The sequence below is a fragment of the Haliotis asinina genome, chromosome 7 (genome assembly GCF_037392515.1).
Source record: "Haliotis asinina isolate JCU_RB_2024 chromosome 7, JCU_Hal_asi_v2, whole genome shotgun sequence".
NCBI lineage: Eukaryota > Metazoa > Mollusca > Gastropoda > Lepetellida > Haliotidae > Haliotis > Haliotis asinina.
This window is the reverse complement of record NC_090286.1, coordinates 59,885,289-59,903,513: the sequence shown is the minus strand read 5'-3', so window position 1 is coordinate 59,903,513 and position 18,225 is coordinate 59,885,289. Positions and strand designations below refer to the sequence as shown.

Genomic DNA, 18,225 nt, shown 5'->3' with positions numbered 1-18,225 from the left:
CCTAACAATGGCGTGACATGCGCAGACCCACGCTACTCGTTGCTTCAGGGAACAAGATCGAACTTTGATATTCACTAAATCTCTCAGATATTCAAATCCGGTCGAAGCTTGTGTTATCACAGGGCGTTGTCTCCTCATTGAGGGCATGTGACACACACAACAACCGACACGCCCGGGGCAGCCGTGACGTCACAAAGATTACTCAACGCCGTGACAGGAACGGGATCGGTAATGTAAGTCAATATGCGCCACCAGCATGCGTAGTGGTTTATGGGTCATATTATGAAATCATACTATGAAAAGCGACGCATGTTTATGAAACCAGTTTAATAACATTAATATCATGCAGTTTGCATGCTTTATACATCAACATTACAAATATTACAATACATTATAAATATTCAGTTTGTCAGCATATATGTATCATTTTTAAAAGCAGCTGGTTCACTGTCAGAGGTAATCTGTTATTCAAGATCACGACAATAGAACACCCCCGATGCAGAATTCATGGCTCTTTAAATGACTACCAATATATGTAACTTCTTAAGTTTCAACAACTACATATTACTTGTATGCTTAAACTGAAAAATATACACATTACATATATTCTCATTATGGCAGCAAGACAAAAGCATCAAAAAGGAAAAGTAACAACATGTTACTTCAGAAGAAATATATATATTTAATAATAATTTGTCCATTACAGAAGTAATTAAAAAACTACTTTGGAAACAGCATGTGTCATATTTGGGATTGGAAGTCGCTGTGGCTGAGCGGGTTAGGCGGCTGACTTTATGTGTTGGTGATTAGGTGCCTGACTCTGAGGGTGCGGGTTCGAATCCCGGATGGGACTCAACCCAAAACGTATTAGAATTTATACTTCACTGAGAAAGTGAAATCCCAAATATGACATATGTTGCATTCCACCACTTTCTAAATATGGCATCGTGTAATCATAGTTTGGAAACATTAAAAATGTTACAACAAACACATCTGTAACAACAGGCCATTGATCAGAGGTTAGCCACCATACTGGGATCCAGTATGTTTGCCAACGATGACAAACATGTGTTATAGTTCGAGGATAAATTTGGGTTCTGTCTATTGCGTTCTGTTTGGCTCTACTTGTGCTGGTGCTGGTGCTGGTGCTGGTGCTGGTGCTGGTGCTGGTGCTGGTGCTGGTGCTGGTGCTGGTGCTGGAGCTGGTGCTGGTGCTGGTGCTGGAGTTGGTGCTGGTGCTGGTGCTGGTGCTGGTGCTGGTGCTGGTGCTGGTGCTGGTGCTGGTGCTGGAGTTGGTGCTGGTGCTGGTGCTGGAGTTGGTGCTGGTGCTGGTGCTGGTGCTGGTGCTGGTGCTGGTGCTGGTGCTGGTGCTGGTGCTGGTGCTGGTGCACATGTATCTCGAGAGGGCGTGTCTTTGTCAGATATCAGACATTGTTCTCTTCTGGTAAATACACTCAACTACGGTCTGACAATATTTCAATGGTTGATTTCAGCAACTCATCTGGACCTGCCATGCCATTCTAGAGTGGTTTTTCATGGCTCTAAGAGACAGAATGTAGCTTTTTTTCTCCAAGTACATGATCACTGCATTTTTCCTTTTTAAAACGTGTTTCATAAGGTCGCAGGCCTTTGGTTGTTTGACATATACGACATAGAGAAACACATTGGTCAGTTGACTCAAGCCTTTATGGATATACTTTCATGATGTTCAGTGTCCCTGACAATACATCACACCATTACCCTATTACTTCGATGTACGGCTCAGAATCAGGCAAACACCACAGACTAGTATATAGACTGACGCTTAGTAGAAATAGATAATCCCTTTAAATTTGAACAGGGCCTAGATGGGTTTGGAGATTCAGAACATGAACCGGTGGATATCTAGACTTGCTTCATATAGCGAGCAAACATGGAAAGGGCTTGGCGGAAGCGAAAATAAGGTGGTTAAGGACTTTGATACAGACTAGTACAGTACCTTTCGGTGTGCTTTTACCAAGACTCATACATGACCACAGGTAGTACCGCAGGTGCTCACTGCGTCTGCATGTTGTACTGCACTCACGTCATGAATGGCCTGATCGTTTGTAAGTACTTAGTTGCGCTTTCAGAAACGTGAGCTCAGGTGATCCAACAGTCATGATACATTTTGTCTTGAGTGTAATCGGAAATGTTTTACAGTCGTAAACAGCGGTTACTTCAGCAGTACAAACACATGCACATTCACGGTCACCCATTGCTGTGCTGTCTGACAACCATAAACCAGTCAGCGCTGATGGAGAGTTCTAGTAACAACCGTTTATCCAAACTCTTGTATTGTATATGCAACATAAATCTAAGGTGCCACTTCTTCTGTCCTACATCACGAAGTTGGGCCCGTCCCTGTCCCCACATACCACCATGCAGGTCAGGCAGCCGGCGGGTTAAAACCACCACACGTCTCATCGACTCTCCTATAGGACGAAGATTGTTGCTTAAAACGGCATATACACCATCATCACGCTAATCTTGAAAGAAAAACAAACTTTCGATTCAAAATAATAAATTTCAAAGTCTTTCTACAAGAGAAAAATTAACCTCATGTTTAGAAATAATCAACCCAACAGTATAGCAATATATATAACTTGAAACAAATATAGAACACTTCTTGATCATCAGGACATTGTTACATACATATTTTATCATATGTATTCTGTTGTGTTTTACTATGTACCTAGCTTATGTAGCATCTAGCTTCTAACTGTTATGATAAGGATCATCTGTGTATATTTATACATCGTTGCACCTTTTATGTTTATATTTGTAGTTTAAAGAATATTGCCACTGATCCTTAATGGAACGTCATGCAATGAATATATAATCTTTTCTTATCTACAGCAGCGAACCTGTTAAGAATTATACTGGAATAGGATTTGGGCCGTCCAGGGGAACAATGGCGTCAATGTTCTAACTCACGTATTTAAACTTCTACAGTATACATCCACGACTGCCTTACAAGCTGATTTATTAAGCCTAGCTGCTGTCGCGGAAAAAATATGTTTGTAAAATACGAGTATTAAAGAGAAACCGTTTGTACAAAGGATACCCCCTACTGCTGAGTTATGCACATTTGGCGCTGACTGTGCAGTTGGCTCATGCGTCGACATTGCCCATCTGTCTGGGGATTATATGTCTACATAGAATGTGAATTATTCATATTGCAAGTAGCCGAATGATGCAAGTTTAGCATTGTGGGCTCAACCGGGGCGATATATTTGTTTGTATACATGCATGCATCTGCTGTTGTTATTACAATACATGGTCACGTAACTGGAAATCTGTCAAATTAGTCAAGCTTAAAATTTGAAATTAAAAACATAATTTCACAAGCATTGTCACTTGTGTTTAGTGGCAGTAAAGCGGAAGTGCATGTCTGCTGGTTGGTTGCATTTATGGCTACCAGACAGCAGTATTGATTGGGTGTGCCTAGCGTTAATAAGAATAATGCAGATACATTCTAACTGTCCATATCGGGGAGTCCCTTGTCACTCTTCCTTTCCCTGGAGAACTGTATGGTTATTTGTCGGAATGGATTACTAAACGATTCTCTGCAGAGTACAGAACTTCGCTATAATGAACAAGACCACATATGGGCCGTTCAATGGCTTAAAGACAATACACATACACACACATATATAGACATAGTAACAGATATATAGACAGATCTTATGAAGATAAACGGAGATATATTTAGATGAGAGAGAGAGAGAGAGAGAGAGAGAGAGAGAGAGAGAGAGAGAGAGAGAGAGATATGTACAGAGACCCATGATTATATGGTCTCTGTTCTCGGTGAGAAGACAAGGAGTACTTGTCTAATCGTATCCTGTATATCCGTGTTGTCTGTAGATGAATATTATGAACACGGAAGCCATGCATGGCAACGAACTTATGCTGTCATTGGTTCCGAGAATGTTCAACCTTAGTTTATCATGTCTCCAAGCCTATCTGACGTCACTGGAATCCGGATGCAAGGAGCTCCGGCATACTATGTGATATTGCTCAGAATGCTGAACCCTATCTTGACCACTAGCTGTGTGTTAAATTTGATATAGCCCTGTGGTATGGTTCGATTGGAACGGATTTTGGACGGTTACTGTGAAAAGGTTCAGCTCAATATTTCATTAACCTGGATTGTTCTCCTGGAACTATTGTCAGTGACGACTTTTCGATGTGTATGTATGTTCATTTCATGACAGTCTTGGTGAAAATGGGACAACCATATTTCTGCCATATCACTGAGTAGCAGTGTAGTAGTTTACACTGTATGGATATAGATAGATTATGTGTACCACTTCAAAAGCAGATAAACCAAGAATCATAACATCATACCAAAAGAGATCCCGGTATTCGAATTCAAAGATCATTGCATCCTGGTTCGCAAAAGGGACGCAAGTCTGCATGAGGGAGTGTGGCACTCACATGTCTATGTCTGCGTCATGACGAGAACTTGGATTCGAACCCACGAGCAACAGATCCTATACGACCTAGAGACATTCTGCCAGTTTATCAGATATCACGTGTTCTTACAGCCAGCGTTTCGTCGTCTCCTTGGACTTGGAGCAGGCAAACCTAAAGTGTAAGCATAGACCCATGATGGCAGTCAAAGTTTCTTATGAGAGACTACCGCGATGCAGTTGGAATATCGCTGACCGCGACATTAAACATCAAACAATTACAAATAGGCAAGATGAAGATCGTGAATTCTCCTTGATAGTCACAGCGTGTGATGAGTTATGCATGCGCTTTCCATGATGAGCAATTTCAAACAATTACTGCAGTTGGCTCCATACATACAGACGGAAGAGTATTGTGAATAGAAACACGCAACAAAATTATTATTCTCAGCTGGGACAAAAAGTAATTATCGCCATGTTGCCGGTGCATTCATTCTCAGTGTTACATCGTACATTCCAGAGGGTTCCCTGATGGAACGATGAAGCAGTTTTTGTTTCACTTGAGAATGCGAGAGCGTGTCCTCGCACATCTGACAACTGCTATCGCCGTCATGGTCACGTTCCTGGTGTTAAATTCACGGCGGGTATCTCAGTCTTCCTGTCTTATAACTTGACAAAAACGACGCCTCTAAGAGGTGACATTTGACCTAGACCTCTTTATTACGACTGTGTGATGACACGTGACCTGCATTTTTACGTCGGGAACGTGCTTTTTTCCTGATTGCATTTTTTCTCTTTAGCCCCCTTCCACCGTGATGACTTCACTCTTCAGCTTTATAGAGGCCATATTCCAATGATGTCACCGCCCGGGGGACACTAGAAATGAGTTTCACACACTGTACCCACATAGGAAATCGAACCTGAGACGAGCATTTTAACCACCAAGCTATCCTCACGGTCCAGTGACGATACAGCACGCCATTGTAACTCAACTCAACAAGACGTGGAAGATTTTAACGTAACGTTTATGAAAACCTCATATATAGAAAATAAGTGTGAACGTCATACAGATATGAATACGATGCAGAAATGAATAACGAATTAATGTTGCTGTTAAAAATATTACAGGACCAAAAGTACATGTGTATGTGGAATACGATGGTTTCATCTTTTCCAATCTTTTTCGCGTGGTTATAACAGATTCAACAGATTCCACGATGGGGAAACTGAGAGTACATGGTCGTATCGTCCCGTAGAGCGAATATAATACCAGTTGAACACACTTCCTCAACCCAGTTTCTTCTTCCTTGAGAAGCACGACGTAGTGTTATATCCCAGCACCAGTGACACTCTAACATATTATAGATATATTGTATGTTATCCCTGGGTAAACCAGGCCCGAACATTCACGTTATTTCCATTCGTCAGAGATCAAGCGGCAACATTCAACATGAGAACTGGAATGGTCGAAAGTCGCCGGAATGTTTCAACCAGCAATACCTACCATACGAAGGCCATAGATATACACGTTGCATTTACAAGAAGAGCTGGGAGCCTACATTTATCACGGGATATAAAAACTGAAGACATTTTGAACAGCTAGATAGATGTAAGCAATCTCATTACCATGTTAAATGATCAATCTGCAGATTAGACATGTCATACGGGAGTGAAAGAAAATAATTAGCGTGAGGCGGGAATGTATGTATTGACAGAAACTGCAGTATGAGATAGCCGTAGATTAATGAGACATTATTGCGAAATGGGAAATGCAGCATGATACAGTCATTAGGAAATGGGAAGTGTGGCATGATACAGTCACGAGGAAATGGGAAATGCAGCATGATACAGTCACTAGGAAATGGGAAGTGTGGCATGATACAGTCACGAGGAAATGGGAAATGCAGCATGATACAGTCACTAGGAAATGGGAAGTGTGGCATGATACAGTCACGAGGAAATGGGAAATGCAGCATGATACAGTCATTAGGAAATGGGAAGTGTGGCATGATACAGTCGTTAGGAAATATGGAATGTAGCATGATACAGTCACTAGGAAATATGGAATGTAGCATGAGACAGTCATTAGGAAATATGGAATGTAGCATGATACAGTCACCAGGAAATATGGGATATAGCATGATACAGTCACCAGGAAATATGGAATGTAGCATGATACAGTCACCAGGAAATATGGAATGTAGCATGATACAGTCACCAGGAAATATGGAATGTAGCATGATACAGTCACCAGGAAATATGGAATGTAGCATGATACAGTCACTAGGAAATATGGAATGTAGCATGATACAGTCATTAGGAAATATGGAATGTAGCATGATACAGTCGTTAGGAAATATGGGATATAGCATGATACAGTCACCAGGAAATATGGAATGTAGCATGATACAGTCACCAGGAAATATGGAATGTAGCATGATACAGTCACCAGGAAATATGGAATGTAGCATGATACAGTCACCAGGAAATATGGAATGTAGCATGATACAGTCACTAGGAAATATGGAATGTAGCATGACACAGTCACTAGGAAATATGGAATGTAGCATGATACAGCGGATGGAAAATACAGCATGATACAATGTGTGAAATATTGGAAACGCAGCAATGTAGCATGGTGTAGACATGACCCTATAGAAATGTAGCATGATGCAGTCAGTAGGAAATGAGAAATGCGTCATGATACAGTCATTACTAAATGGGAAATGCAGCGTGATACAGTCGTTAGGAAATGAGAAATGCGTCATGACGCAGTCGTTACTAAATGGGAAATGCAGCGTGATACAGTCGTTAGGAAATGAGAAATGCGTCATGACGCAGTCGTTACTAAATGGGAAGTGCAGCATGATACAGTCGTTAGGAAATGAGAAATGCGTCATGACGCAGTCGTTACTAAATGGGAAGTGCAGCATGATACAGTCGTTAGGAAATGAGAAATGCGTCATGACGCAGTCGTTACTAAATGGGAAATGCAGCATGTTACAGTCGTTAGGAAATGAGAAATGCGTCATGACGCAGTCGTTACTAAATTAAAAATGCAGCATGTTACAGTCATTAGGAAATGAGAAATGCGTCATGACGCAGTCGTTACTAAATGGAAAATGCAGCATGTTACAGTCATTAGGAAATGAGAAATGCGTCATGACGCAGTCGTTACTAAATTAAAAATGCAGCATGTTACAGTCATTAGGAAATGAGAAATGCGTCATGACGCAGTCGTTACTAAATGGGAAGTGCAGCATGTTACAGTCATTAGGAACTGAGAAATGTGTCATGACGCAGTCGTTACTAAATGGGAAGTGCAGCATGTTACAGTCATTAGGAAATGAGAAATGCGTCATGACGCAGTCGTTACTAAATGGGAAATGCAGCATGATACAGTCGTTAGGAAATGTAGCCTGATACAATCGCCGGGAAATGAGGCAGGATACAGTCAGTGAAAAATGGATATTGCTACATGATACAATCGGTGGGAATTGTGGCAGGGTTCAGTCAGTGGGAAATGTGAATTGCTGCATGATTAACCTTCAGTTGTATGTTGCTGGTATTGACGGGTCGATATTCAAAGTGTTTGTGGTGACTTTGTTTGCTATTGTGCTCCCCAATGTAGACATGGTACTTTCAATTATATCATAGCCGTCAAGTGAATATCATTAAAGACATCACATAAATAACTGTTTACAGTATCCATTAAAGCAAATACCTAGAAATCATGGTTTATTTCATCTACTGAGTGATGAAAATTATAGTCAGTGTTGCCAAGTGAGGAGGCTGTTAAAATTATATAAATCTAAGTTAACTGAAGACCAGACTGTACACTGGCATAAAATATCCATTACTGTTTCAGCGTGTAAGGCAGAGTTTTAGATATCAATCACTTCAGAGTAATACATACAATTATTGTTTTTAATTCAGCGTCCAAGTTTACATACGTTCAACAGAGTACACTCTCTCTCTATCAGGAATTGATGGTTTCCTCACCGGGGACCGTCATCACAACGTTTGCTGCTTCGGTCAGACAAGAGTTCATAAACACAAGGCTTTATGTAACTTAAATACATCTCTAACATCAAATGGAAGAGATGCAAAGAGATAATATCTTGCACAAATAACGATGTAACAAATCCTCAAAGCTCTGTATGATTGAGTGTACACACAGACAGCATGGCCACGGAGAGCGCGCAATGGCTCGGTGTCTATTGATTACACATATACTGTTCATAAACTAGCAATTGTGCAATGTCACTGTACAGTTGGCGACAGTTTTCTAACGCAATAACCGCAACTACCAGTGAATTTGCTCAAATGTTAAGATGAGGCAAACGTTCTACACCGCATTAAACTCGAGTTAATAGACTGGCGTTTATGTTCCACGTATTCTACGCTTCATGCTACAGCATGCTTCACCATTACACTAGAGCTACTTTCGTTACTTTCTATTTTCAAATCGTATGCTGGGTATGCACAAAACATGGAGGTTGGGAACACTAACCACTATGCTTAACAGCATCATATTCAACTAGTGGTAACACAGGGACCAAGTCAGATTACCTGTAACATCATATTGCCTTTTATAATGCTAAAATATATGTACTTCCTCAAGCTTTGCTCGCTGATATGCTTACTTACTTCCAAAACTGCGTTGTAGACGAGACCAAAGTTTGATCCAGTAACGAATAACAAAAAAATTCAATTCATATTTGGAAGCAAAGTTCTATTCCAGGAAGCAAGGACTTGCTGTTCGGTTAGCAAGACAATGCACACATAATTCATAAAAACCGACCAAGAGCATTCGTGTCAGACTTACAATGTTATACTTGCCGACACGTATACTTGTGTAGCAACAAGTAATGGTTTGTCGTTCAGTTTTCATTGGTTAACACATGTCATCGCATTCCAAGTGCTTTGATCGATGCTCATGTTGTCACTCACTGGATTGTTTGGTCCAGATTTGATTATAACTGGAACATTGCCAACAAACCAACTACCATTCAATGTTGCAGCAAGGAAATGTGCAGGCAGTATGCAAGAATAGAGAGTACCGGAAACAGATGTGTGAAGCAGTTATCATGTCGTTCCCATCTGGGAATTATGTGTGGAGGGACGTGACACCCACAAGGACATCACCGTGGCGTCAGTACAGTTAGTGGGTCTGCAGTAAACCAAGGGCATACAAGTAGGTGACGACGCTTGAAGGTGAAGGCCAGGAAGATAATAGGCCCCTAGTCAAGGTAGATTCTGTACATCAGCTATGTCCACATCACTATCGTCAGTAAGGAGGTGCGGAGACAGATCTACAAATTCACCAAAACCACATCGCAGTTTTCCTTCACTTTCAGATGTGTTTTTAGCTAGTTTACGGTCAGATTATTGACATATATGGAATGAAATCAGAAATTTTGCATCCTGATCAAACCAGTAGTGGCAAAAACAGATCCCCAGAGGTAGATAGTGGTAGACTCGCTAAAGCATCAGAAAGTTTATATTACCTACTTTGATGTAGTACTTTGCTTTTCCAAACAAGAATAAATATATGGGATGCAATACGTTTTATGTTACAATTTCCGATTCTGTTGGGTGTATGTTGTTGGCGGTGGGGTGGGCTGGGTGGGTAGGGGTGGGGATGGGGTATGTAGGGTCTACGATGTGTGTGTTGTAGCCTACGAGTCTACACTCCATCTTGGCTGGCTCACCTGAACTTCTGTAGTGTTTGTACTCAGTATTGGTAACGTAAACATTACAGCATTTATAGTTCCCAATTGTATGCATTGGTTTCATTTTAACTTTGGATCAATTTTAGATCACATAACAATCACATTATTCATCAACCAACTTAACACATTCATTTCGCTCTGAAACATCCATCTGGTAATGAAACATAGCCATCTGACAATGTAACACAAACGGCTGTTCGGACTATTTAACACATTCAGCTGACAATGTAACACATCCATATGTAACAATGTTACACAAGCATCTGATAATGTGAAACAGACATCGGATATAGTACATTGTACACAGTGTTATACGGGGTCTAGTTTGACGTAGTACGTGGTGACAGGGTTATACGGGGTCTAGTCTGACATAGTACATGGCGACAGTGTTATACGGGGTCTAGTCTGACATAGTACATGGCGACAGTGTTATACGGGGTCTAGTTTGACGTAGTACGTGGTGACAGAGTTATACGGGGTCTAGTTTGACGTAGTACGTGGTGACAGTGTTATGCGGGGTCTAGTCTGACATAGTACATGGCGACAGTGTTATATGGGGTCTAGTTTGACGTAGTACATGGTGACAGAGTTATACGGGGTCTAGTTTGACGCAGTACGTGGTGACAGTGTTATACGGGGTCTAGTTTGACGTAGTACGTGGTGACAGTGTTATACGGGGTCTAGTTTGACGTAGTACATGGCGACAGAGTTATACGGGGTCTAGTTTGACGTAGTACGTGGTGACAGTGTTATACGGGGTCTAGTTTGACGTAGTACGTGGTGACAGTGTTATACGGGGTCTAGTCTGACATAGTACATGGCGACAGTGTTATACGCGGTCTAGTTTGACGTAGTACGTGGTGACAGAGTTATGCAGGATCTAGGCTGATGTATTATGTGGCGGCAGTATTATACAGGATCTAGTTAGATATAGTACATGGTGACAGTGTTATACAGGGTCTAGTCTTATGTAGTACGTGGTGACAGAGTTATGCAGGGTCTAATCTGATTTTGTACATGGTGGCAGTGTTATATGGGACCTAGTCTGATATAGTACATATTGGCAGTGTTATGCAGGATCTAGTCTGATATAGTACATATTGACAGTGGTATGCAGGGTCTAGTCTGATATAGTACATATTGACAGTGGTATGCAGGGTCTAGTCTGACATAGTACATATTGACAGTGTTATGCAGGGTCTATTCTGATATAGTACATGCTGACAGTGTTATGCAGGGTCTAGTCTGATATAGTACATTGACAGTGTTATGCAGGGTGTAGTCTGATATAGTACATTGTGACAGTGTTATACAGGGTATGGGAACGGAGGCAAAATGTTTCAGATATGACTCAATAACTGACCTGTGTACTATGTTTTGTTATTTCAACACGGAAATACTATATCGCAACATAATAGGATGTTATTTTAACATATATGTGCGGAAATATGACTCATGGTGACACATAATTATTTCTTTAAATGAATGCATGCACGTGAATATTTTGTGAAGTGGGTTATGGTCCGTGTTGACCACAACTATTACCTGTCACTGCTGCGTGGCAATCAGGCTGATCTAGGAGGATGTCGTTTTCATATGAAACTTTCAACACTTTTTTTTTTATTTCCGTGAATCTTGCATGTGTCCTTGACTGTCTATATGGTATTGCAGTTAAGGAAGTGTTCCTATGATACGTCTCAGGATTTCATAAACACCAAGTGGCATTAGGGACACACAGAAGTGACCACCGCTAGCCAGTGTCAGTGGGTTATGTAAACTGTTATCACAACTCATCGTAGCTTTTTGCCTGTATACGAAGACAAGCAGTTACAGAAACATGGCTTAAGATATCATTGTCAACTGGAAGCTAAATATAGTTCCAGGCGCCCTACGGGCATCCGTGTGAACAGACCGTTCCCGCTCGCCACGGCTTAGTGCTAGGGAAGTAGAAGGTGCCGTTGCTTCAACTCAGCCCACCCGGGGAGGACTTGTACCTCAGTCTGTGAGTAGGGTACGTATCGAACCGTTTCCATCTGGACATAACTTGTGTGTGTCTTTTTAGGTCAAGTCATACAATTCGTCACCGGAGGTAGTAGGCGACTTCATGCATTGTGTACTTGGCGGGAACCAAATAGTAACCTGCACTTTATTCAGTCAGTGGAATTGTATCCGATACTTCAATGTATATACCATTCAAAAGAAGTAGGGGATATTTTATATACAAGATTGATAAAATGCAAATGATTATGCCAAGGGGGAAACAGGTGACGAAGAGAAACTAAGGGAAAATGTGACAGTTTGTTCCTTTGGAAACGTTTCATCTTCATGGTTGTATATTACTTTTTCTCATATCCATGACTTGCAGTATGCTCGCATTTTTCTCATATCCATGACTTGCAGTATGCTCGCATTTTTCAAATATTCCCTATTTTTAAATGGTAAATATAACCCGCGTGACCAGGGGCAGCGTGTCAGTCTAATAGTTACGCCCATGGGTCATATAATTCTAATCTTATCGTGGTTTCATAACCAACACTTGTAACTTGTATGTTGGATACCACTGTATACAACACTTGTAACTTGTATGTTGGATACCACTGTATACAACACTTGTACAATAAGTGCTGAGTGACATAGATCGATGTAGGATCCGGGGAGATGAGGGTTAGGTTCATCTTCACCAACCCATGTTTGTCGTAAGAGGCAACTGATTAGTGTGGTCAGAGTCGTTGACTTGGTTGGCACAGGTCATCGTGTCCAAATTGCGTAGATCGATATTCAAGGTTTTGATCACTGGATTGTCTGATCAAGACTCGATTATTTACAGACCGCCGCCATATTCCGGGAATACAGCTAAGTGCGGCGTTAAGCAACAACCAACAACAAGGTGGTAGAGCTGGAAAGAGTCTAGCTTCGTGATGAATAAGAGATTCGAACGCAATGGTCGTATGAATTTGTCAGTATTACCAGTACAGAATCAATGCTCTGTCCCATTTGTGTTATCGATGAACCAATCCAAACAATTTGATATTACGATTTGAGAAATATACAAATTAACCCGTAATTATTTTTAAACGGTTTTCAGGGGGTCTTGTAATAAAAAACTAGTCTTGACATTCCTACATGGCAGCGCTGTGTTTGTCTGTGTGGAGAGGAGCGGGTAGTGGGAAAAGAGCAAACATTTAATCGGGTTATATTAGTATGAGTTAAATGGCTGTGTGTGAGTGCTGTGTCAGGAAGAGGGGCATCTTAATTATATTCGTTTCCTCATCCTTTTTTCTGAATCAGGCAGTAGTTCCCAGTATGACTACTAAAATAAACAGCCATCGCCGTGGGTCATTGCACAACTAGCCTCTGAAGTGAACATAGTTTGCAGACAAACAGTTCATAATGAAAAGAAATGAAAAGGAGCTCTTTCTTCATTTAGGGTTTGTATGGCAGACCAGAGCCACCCTAATGAAATCATATAAGCTTTAATGTTCCTGGGATGTTAGTAATCTCAGCAATATACTTTATCTTTACTTATCATGCCACTGAGACATAATCCGCTTGTTCGATTTAATTAATGTATTTGAACAAATGTGATTAATGCCCATGGACTGTCTGTGGCCATCAGCTGTATTGTTAGAGTATGCCATGTGAAAACGGCTGTTCATGCTGAACATAAACATAGTCCCTTAACTATACGTTCATACAGACAGAACACTTCAACAGAAAACGATCAACAGGGAAAATTTAAATGCATCAAATAATACCAGCTCCACTTCAATGAACGGATAGTTTTTGGCGTGTTGAATTCACTGCAAATCCTTTCCAAATATTTTACCATTAATGTTTACTGAACGTATGAATGAGGTATTAAACGCATTCGGAGAATTGCAAAGGTTATACAGAGTTCTCAGAAGAATCATTTCATTGAAAGTATTCAATAATCTTTGTTGGATGTGGTGATGCTGTAAAGCTCCTTTAGTTCGAGGCTCTGACTAAGGCCCGAGGCAAGGAGTCTGAATCCGACTGCAGCAGGCTGACCCCCGAACTACACGGTCACGTCGCTGGTAAATACAGATCCCGATCAATATTTCTGTGTAAATCTGAGCAAATCTTTCGCGGACTTTTTGAGATCTTCAAATTAGGCGGGCATTACGGGAGTACTTTTCATGTGTTTTGGCGAGACCCGTGTTAACGCTTGTCCAGTCAGTGAGAGTTTAATATAGCCAGCATTGTTCTATAAGGAAGGAAAGGACTCATCCCCCTGTAACCCCGACCTGGGATGTGCGCTGTCTGCTGCTGCTCCTGCAGCTATTCAGTGTGCGTCACTTGTTTCAGACCGAGTCGACACTGACGGACGATCATGGCGGAGGAAGGGCAGGGTCGCGGTTCTGAGGGGGAGAATGACCCCCCGGCATCTGTCAACACAACAGATACAGAGGTAAGTTGACGTTACAACCCACATTCTATTCAAACATTAACTTTGATTGTTTCTTAGCTGATAGTGTTAGTCCGACGCTGTCATGAATGAGCCGGCCCCTATACAGAGGATTAGCTTGCAGATCAGCTGATGAGGGTCATCTTGGACCCTTCACGCACGATTTGTTGGTTGGGGGAATTATGTGACGGGACGGATTGTACGTTAAGGTATACTTTTAGTTAATATATATGCACAAGAATACGAATATTACTAATATGATTTCATAAGCTGGGAGATATTTTCCTCAATGCAAATTAAGAAGACTATGAGGTGCGTCACAACTTCACCATAAGGCAGAAAAAGGGGTTATTTGTTTTGTCGCCTTGCCTTCCTTGTTAATTAGTAACAGAAAAGATAATATACTTTTAAACAATACAATATGCAGGCTGTCGTCTATAAAGTGTCTTGAAAATGCGCTGTTTAACAAAAGAATAAAATCTACATGAGCAATACAATTCAGAAATGCACGTCTGTATTGAAACTGGACATACAGAAACATTGTCCACTGTGTGTTATCATACATACACTATATGGAATGGTATGGTGCATGAATCCAAACATTTATTGCAGGTGGAGCTTATAAATAACATTTCTCTTCGGGGGACATGTATGGTTTCAATAACAAATATCTCTTTAATAGTTACCTGCTACCGTTCGCAGGGGGAAATGGGCAATTGCTTTGAGTTCCGATTTGCTGATTGGTCCATATTACCAGTGACCTGTGATTGCCGGGGTCAAGTTTTTGAGTATGCAGAACACATGTGTAGGAACTCGTCCAAATGTGTGCATACACTAGGTGGTGGTCTGTCTATTTGAACGCGGTGCTGGGTGTTTGAAAGCAGGCCACTGTGGAGTAGGGCTATTTTGGCTCGGGTTCTCTGCGTGGGAAAAACGAGGACACTGTAATTAGCGACGTACGAGATAATGCATTCTTTCATAGCTCCCGTCCGTTGGCAGCTCCAGTCCATTGACAGACGGGCATCACAACAAGCCTGCACGGCTACCCGGTCGCGACATCGAGCAGGAGCCCCAACGCTGTCTTGTACCTTGGTCAGCGCTTCATCAACACCAATGATCCTTTTTCTCTTATATTTTTACCATTTATTTGAACATACGAAACAGGTTGAAAGCTTATTTCTTGAGGACGTAACTGAATTCGGAGTACATTTTACCTATCGCTGCAAGCGTCCCTGCTGTCACTGTACATAACCTCAGTATTCTCGCCCACTAAAACACCGGGTGTTTGGTTGACACCGCGTTCGGATAGCGCAGATCATACCTTCAGTCACTGGTTGTCTGGTCGGTACGTCATTACTTACATCTCGCCAGTGGGATAGTGACGACTGCGGCATGAAACTCCCTCTAAGGGAGACCATTTCAAACACATCAATACACATACGTTGTCAGTACTGTATATATCTGAGCCAGTTTACATGCTCCTCTACATTACAGTCGCCCTTGCACGAACATCCCAGGCAGTGTGTCTTCTTGGCCACGAGGCGATATGTTGTCACACGGTTTCAGCACCGACTTCATCAGTCTGTGCCCCGATCCTTGAAACTTTAACGTTGACTCCAACTCAAAACTAGTACGCTTTAGTCGAACAGCAGACACATGCGGCTATACTGCTTGTGTGTAGTTCACACTGACATCTGTGTGTATTCGTGGCCCGTGATTGCAGGTAATGTATACTGCACGAGGACAGAAGAATATGTAAATTTAGTTTAGTAGAAATCATGCAATTAAGGTAATGGGAACAACAATCCAGCTAACCATAGACTTTACCAGTGCTTGGGAGCCATGGACAAAACTGTATAACACAAGTCGTATCTGTCTGTGTTTGCATACTGTTTTCCACATTGTTGTCACAAGTGGGATTTCTCAGGTTTGAGTAGTATAATATACAATTTATACGATTCTGATGAAGACATTCTGTTCAGAACATGTCCTCATCAGGATGGTATAAATCGTGCAAGTATTACAATCTGTACAAAAGCAAAAGAATACAGAATATGTATGTATTTATACTGCGGGCTGTAGATTGCCACAAAGCTCTTTTGATACTGATACTTAAATTTGACGTGTAGGTGTTGGAACTGGTCAAGTGACGTATCGAGTGTCAGTGTGACGTTCTTAAAGCAGGTCATGTACGTATGACCGGGCAGGTACCGAGGACGTCGGGTCATTAACATGGTGAACACGGGGCCAAGGGTCACGCTTACAGATTTATATACCATATAACTGTCAGGGATCAGTTATCGCGGAGACTAAACTGTGTCTGATTTATACCACCACATGCGCCACGGTAGTTGTAGAAGTCGACGTAGTTGTTAGCTGTAGACGTTGAGGGAGACGAAGAATCCTATACATCTTCCATCTAAGTGAACACACGCACTTCCACAAAGGCTACTGAAAAGGCTAAGCAGTATAATTCAGTTCCACTCATCAAAGACGCTCCAACATTCCACAAACATGAGTGTATTCTGTGACAGGTGCGCGTCACGCCCGATGTACTATCTTCAGCCAGTCGTACACGGAACGTAAGCCCCCAGAATCCACCGTCTCCACAAAGACACCGTTGTTGGGGCACGTACATCGCAGGGACGCTTACATGTTGCTAAAACATTTGTCATACAATGTCATATCCGACACGACTGAAAATAAAGCTTTAACCGGAGATGATTTAATGACGATTCAGTTATTCTTGGAAATTGGATGCCGGTTTGCAATGGACAGTATGCCTGTTGTGCGCCTCTTGTGGTTTTACATCCTATTGATGACAGTAGACCACGGATATTCTATTGCTGTGTTCATTCACAGTCAAGTGACACCAACACCTGCTGCTGTCACCGACCCAGCTGCTTCAACTCGGCGAGATAGGGTTGCGCCAAGGACGTCAGTTGTCATGGACAGATGTGAGAACGTTTCATGAGGCAGTGGAAGGGATGGGGAATAGGTGGATGGTGCTAAAGCCTGGCTTCAGGTGTCTTAGTGAGTGGGAGAATGGTTGGGTTATCTCCCCTCTAAGCTGATAAGAATCTGGGATAACCATGAACCATGGCATCTGCGTTTGATTTGAATAAAAGCAGGTGATGGAAACTTGTGAATCGAGCAAATATAACATTAGGAAATAAGCTTTGAGAAAAAAAATTAGCAAGAGGGAAATTTATCGCACAATGAAATGTTATCCAGACTAAGCCAGGCTAGCTGTTGCTAGTGTTGCATGGAAAATGGAACCATGCACAGACAAAGGGAGAAGACGTTGGTTCTTGATACGTCATTGTCATAGAAAAGAGAAAAGAGATATCTTGTACAACCTGTTTCCGGGGAAGGGGGGTGTTGTAGGGCATGTCATAGCAGGAGAGTGAGTGAGTCAACCTTGTTAATACGTTTTACAGGAAGTGAGTGAGTGACTGAGTTTACCATTTGACCACTCTCAGCAATATTCCAGCTATATGGCGGTGGACTGTAAATAATCAAGTCTTTACCAGCCTATACAGTGATCAACAGCATGAGCATCGATCAGTGTCAACCACGTCAACAAGTCTGACCACCCAATCCTGTTAGTTGCCTACACGTAGCATAGGTT

The 18,225-nt window shown here is 41.7% G+C and overlaps 1 protein-coding gene across 2 annotated transcripts in view; it reads left to right on the top strand.

Annotated features, from left to right (window-relative positions):
- The first annotated feature begins 9,494 nt into the window (after window positions 1–9,494).
- LOC137290511 (uncharacterized) overlaps window positions 9,495–18,225 on the top strand; it is a 78,143-nt gene continuing 69,412 nt past the window's right edge. Inside the window, exons 1-3 of one of the 2 annotated variants that reach the window (XM_067821491.1) lie at window positions 9,495–9,685; window positions 12,046–12,179; window positions 14,495–14,597. In XM_067821491.1, coding sequence (XP_067677592.1) covers window positions 14,520–14,597 — 78 coding nt within the window. In that variant the 5' untranslated portion in view covers window positions 9,495–9,685; window positions 12,046–12,179; window positions 14,495–14,519. Of the gene's footprint in view, window positions 9,686–12,045; window positions 12,180–12,995; window positions 14,598–18,225 lie in introns of those variants that run through there. The other variant, XM_067821493.1, reaches the window with a different exon arrangement.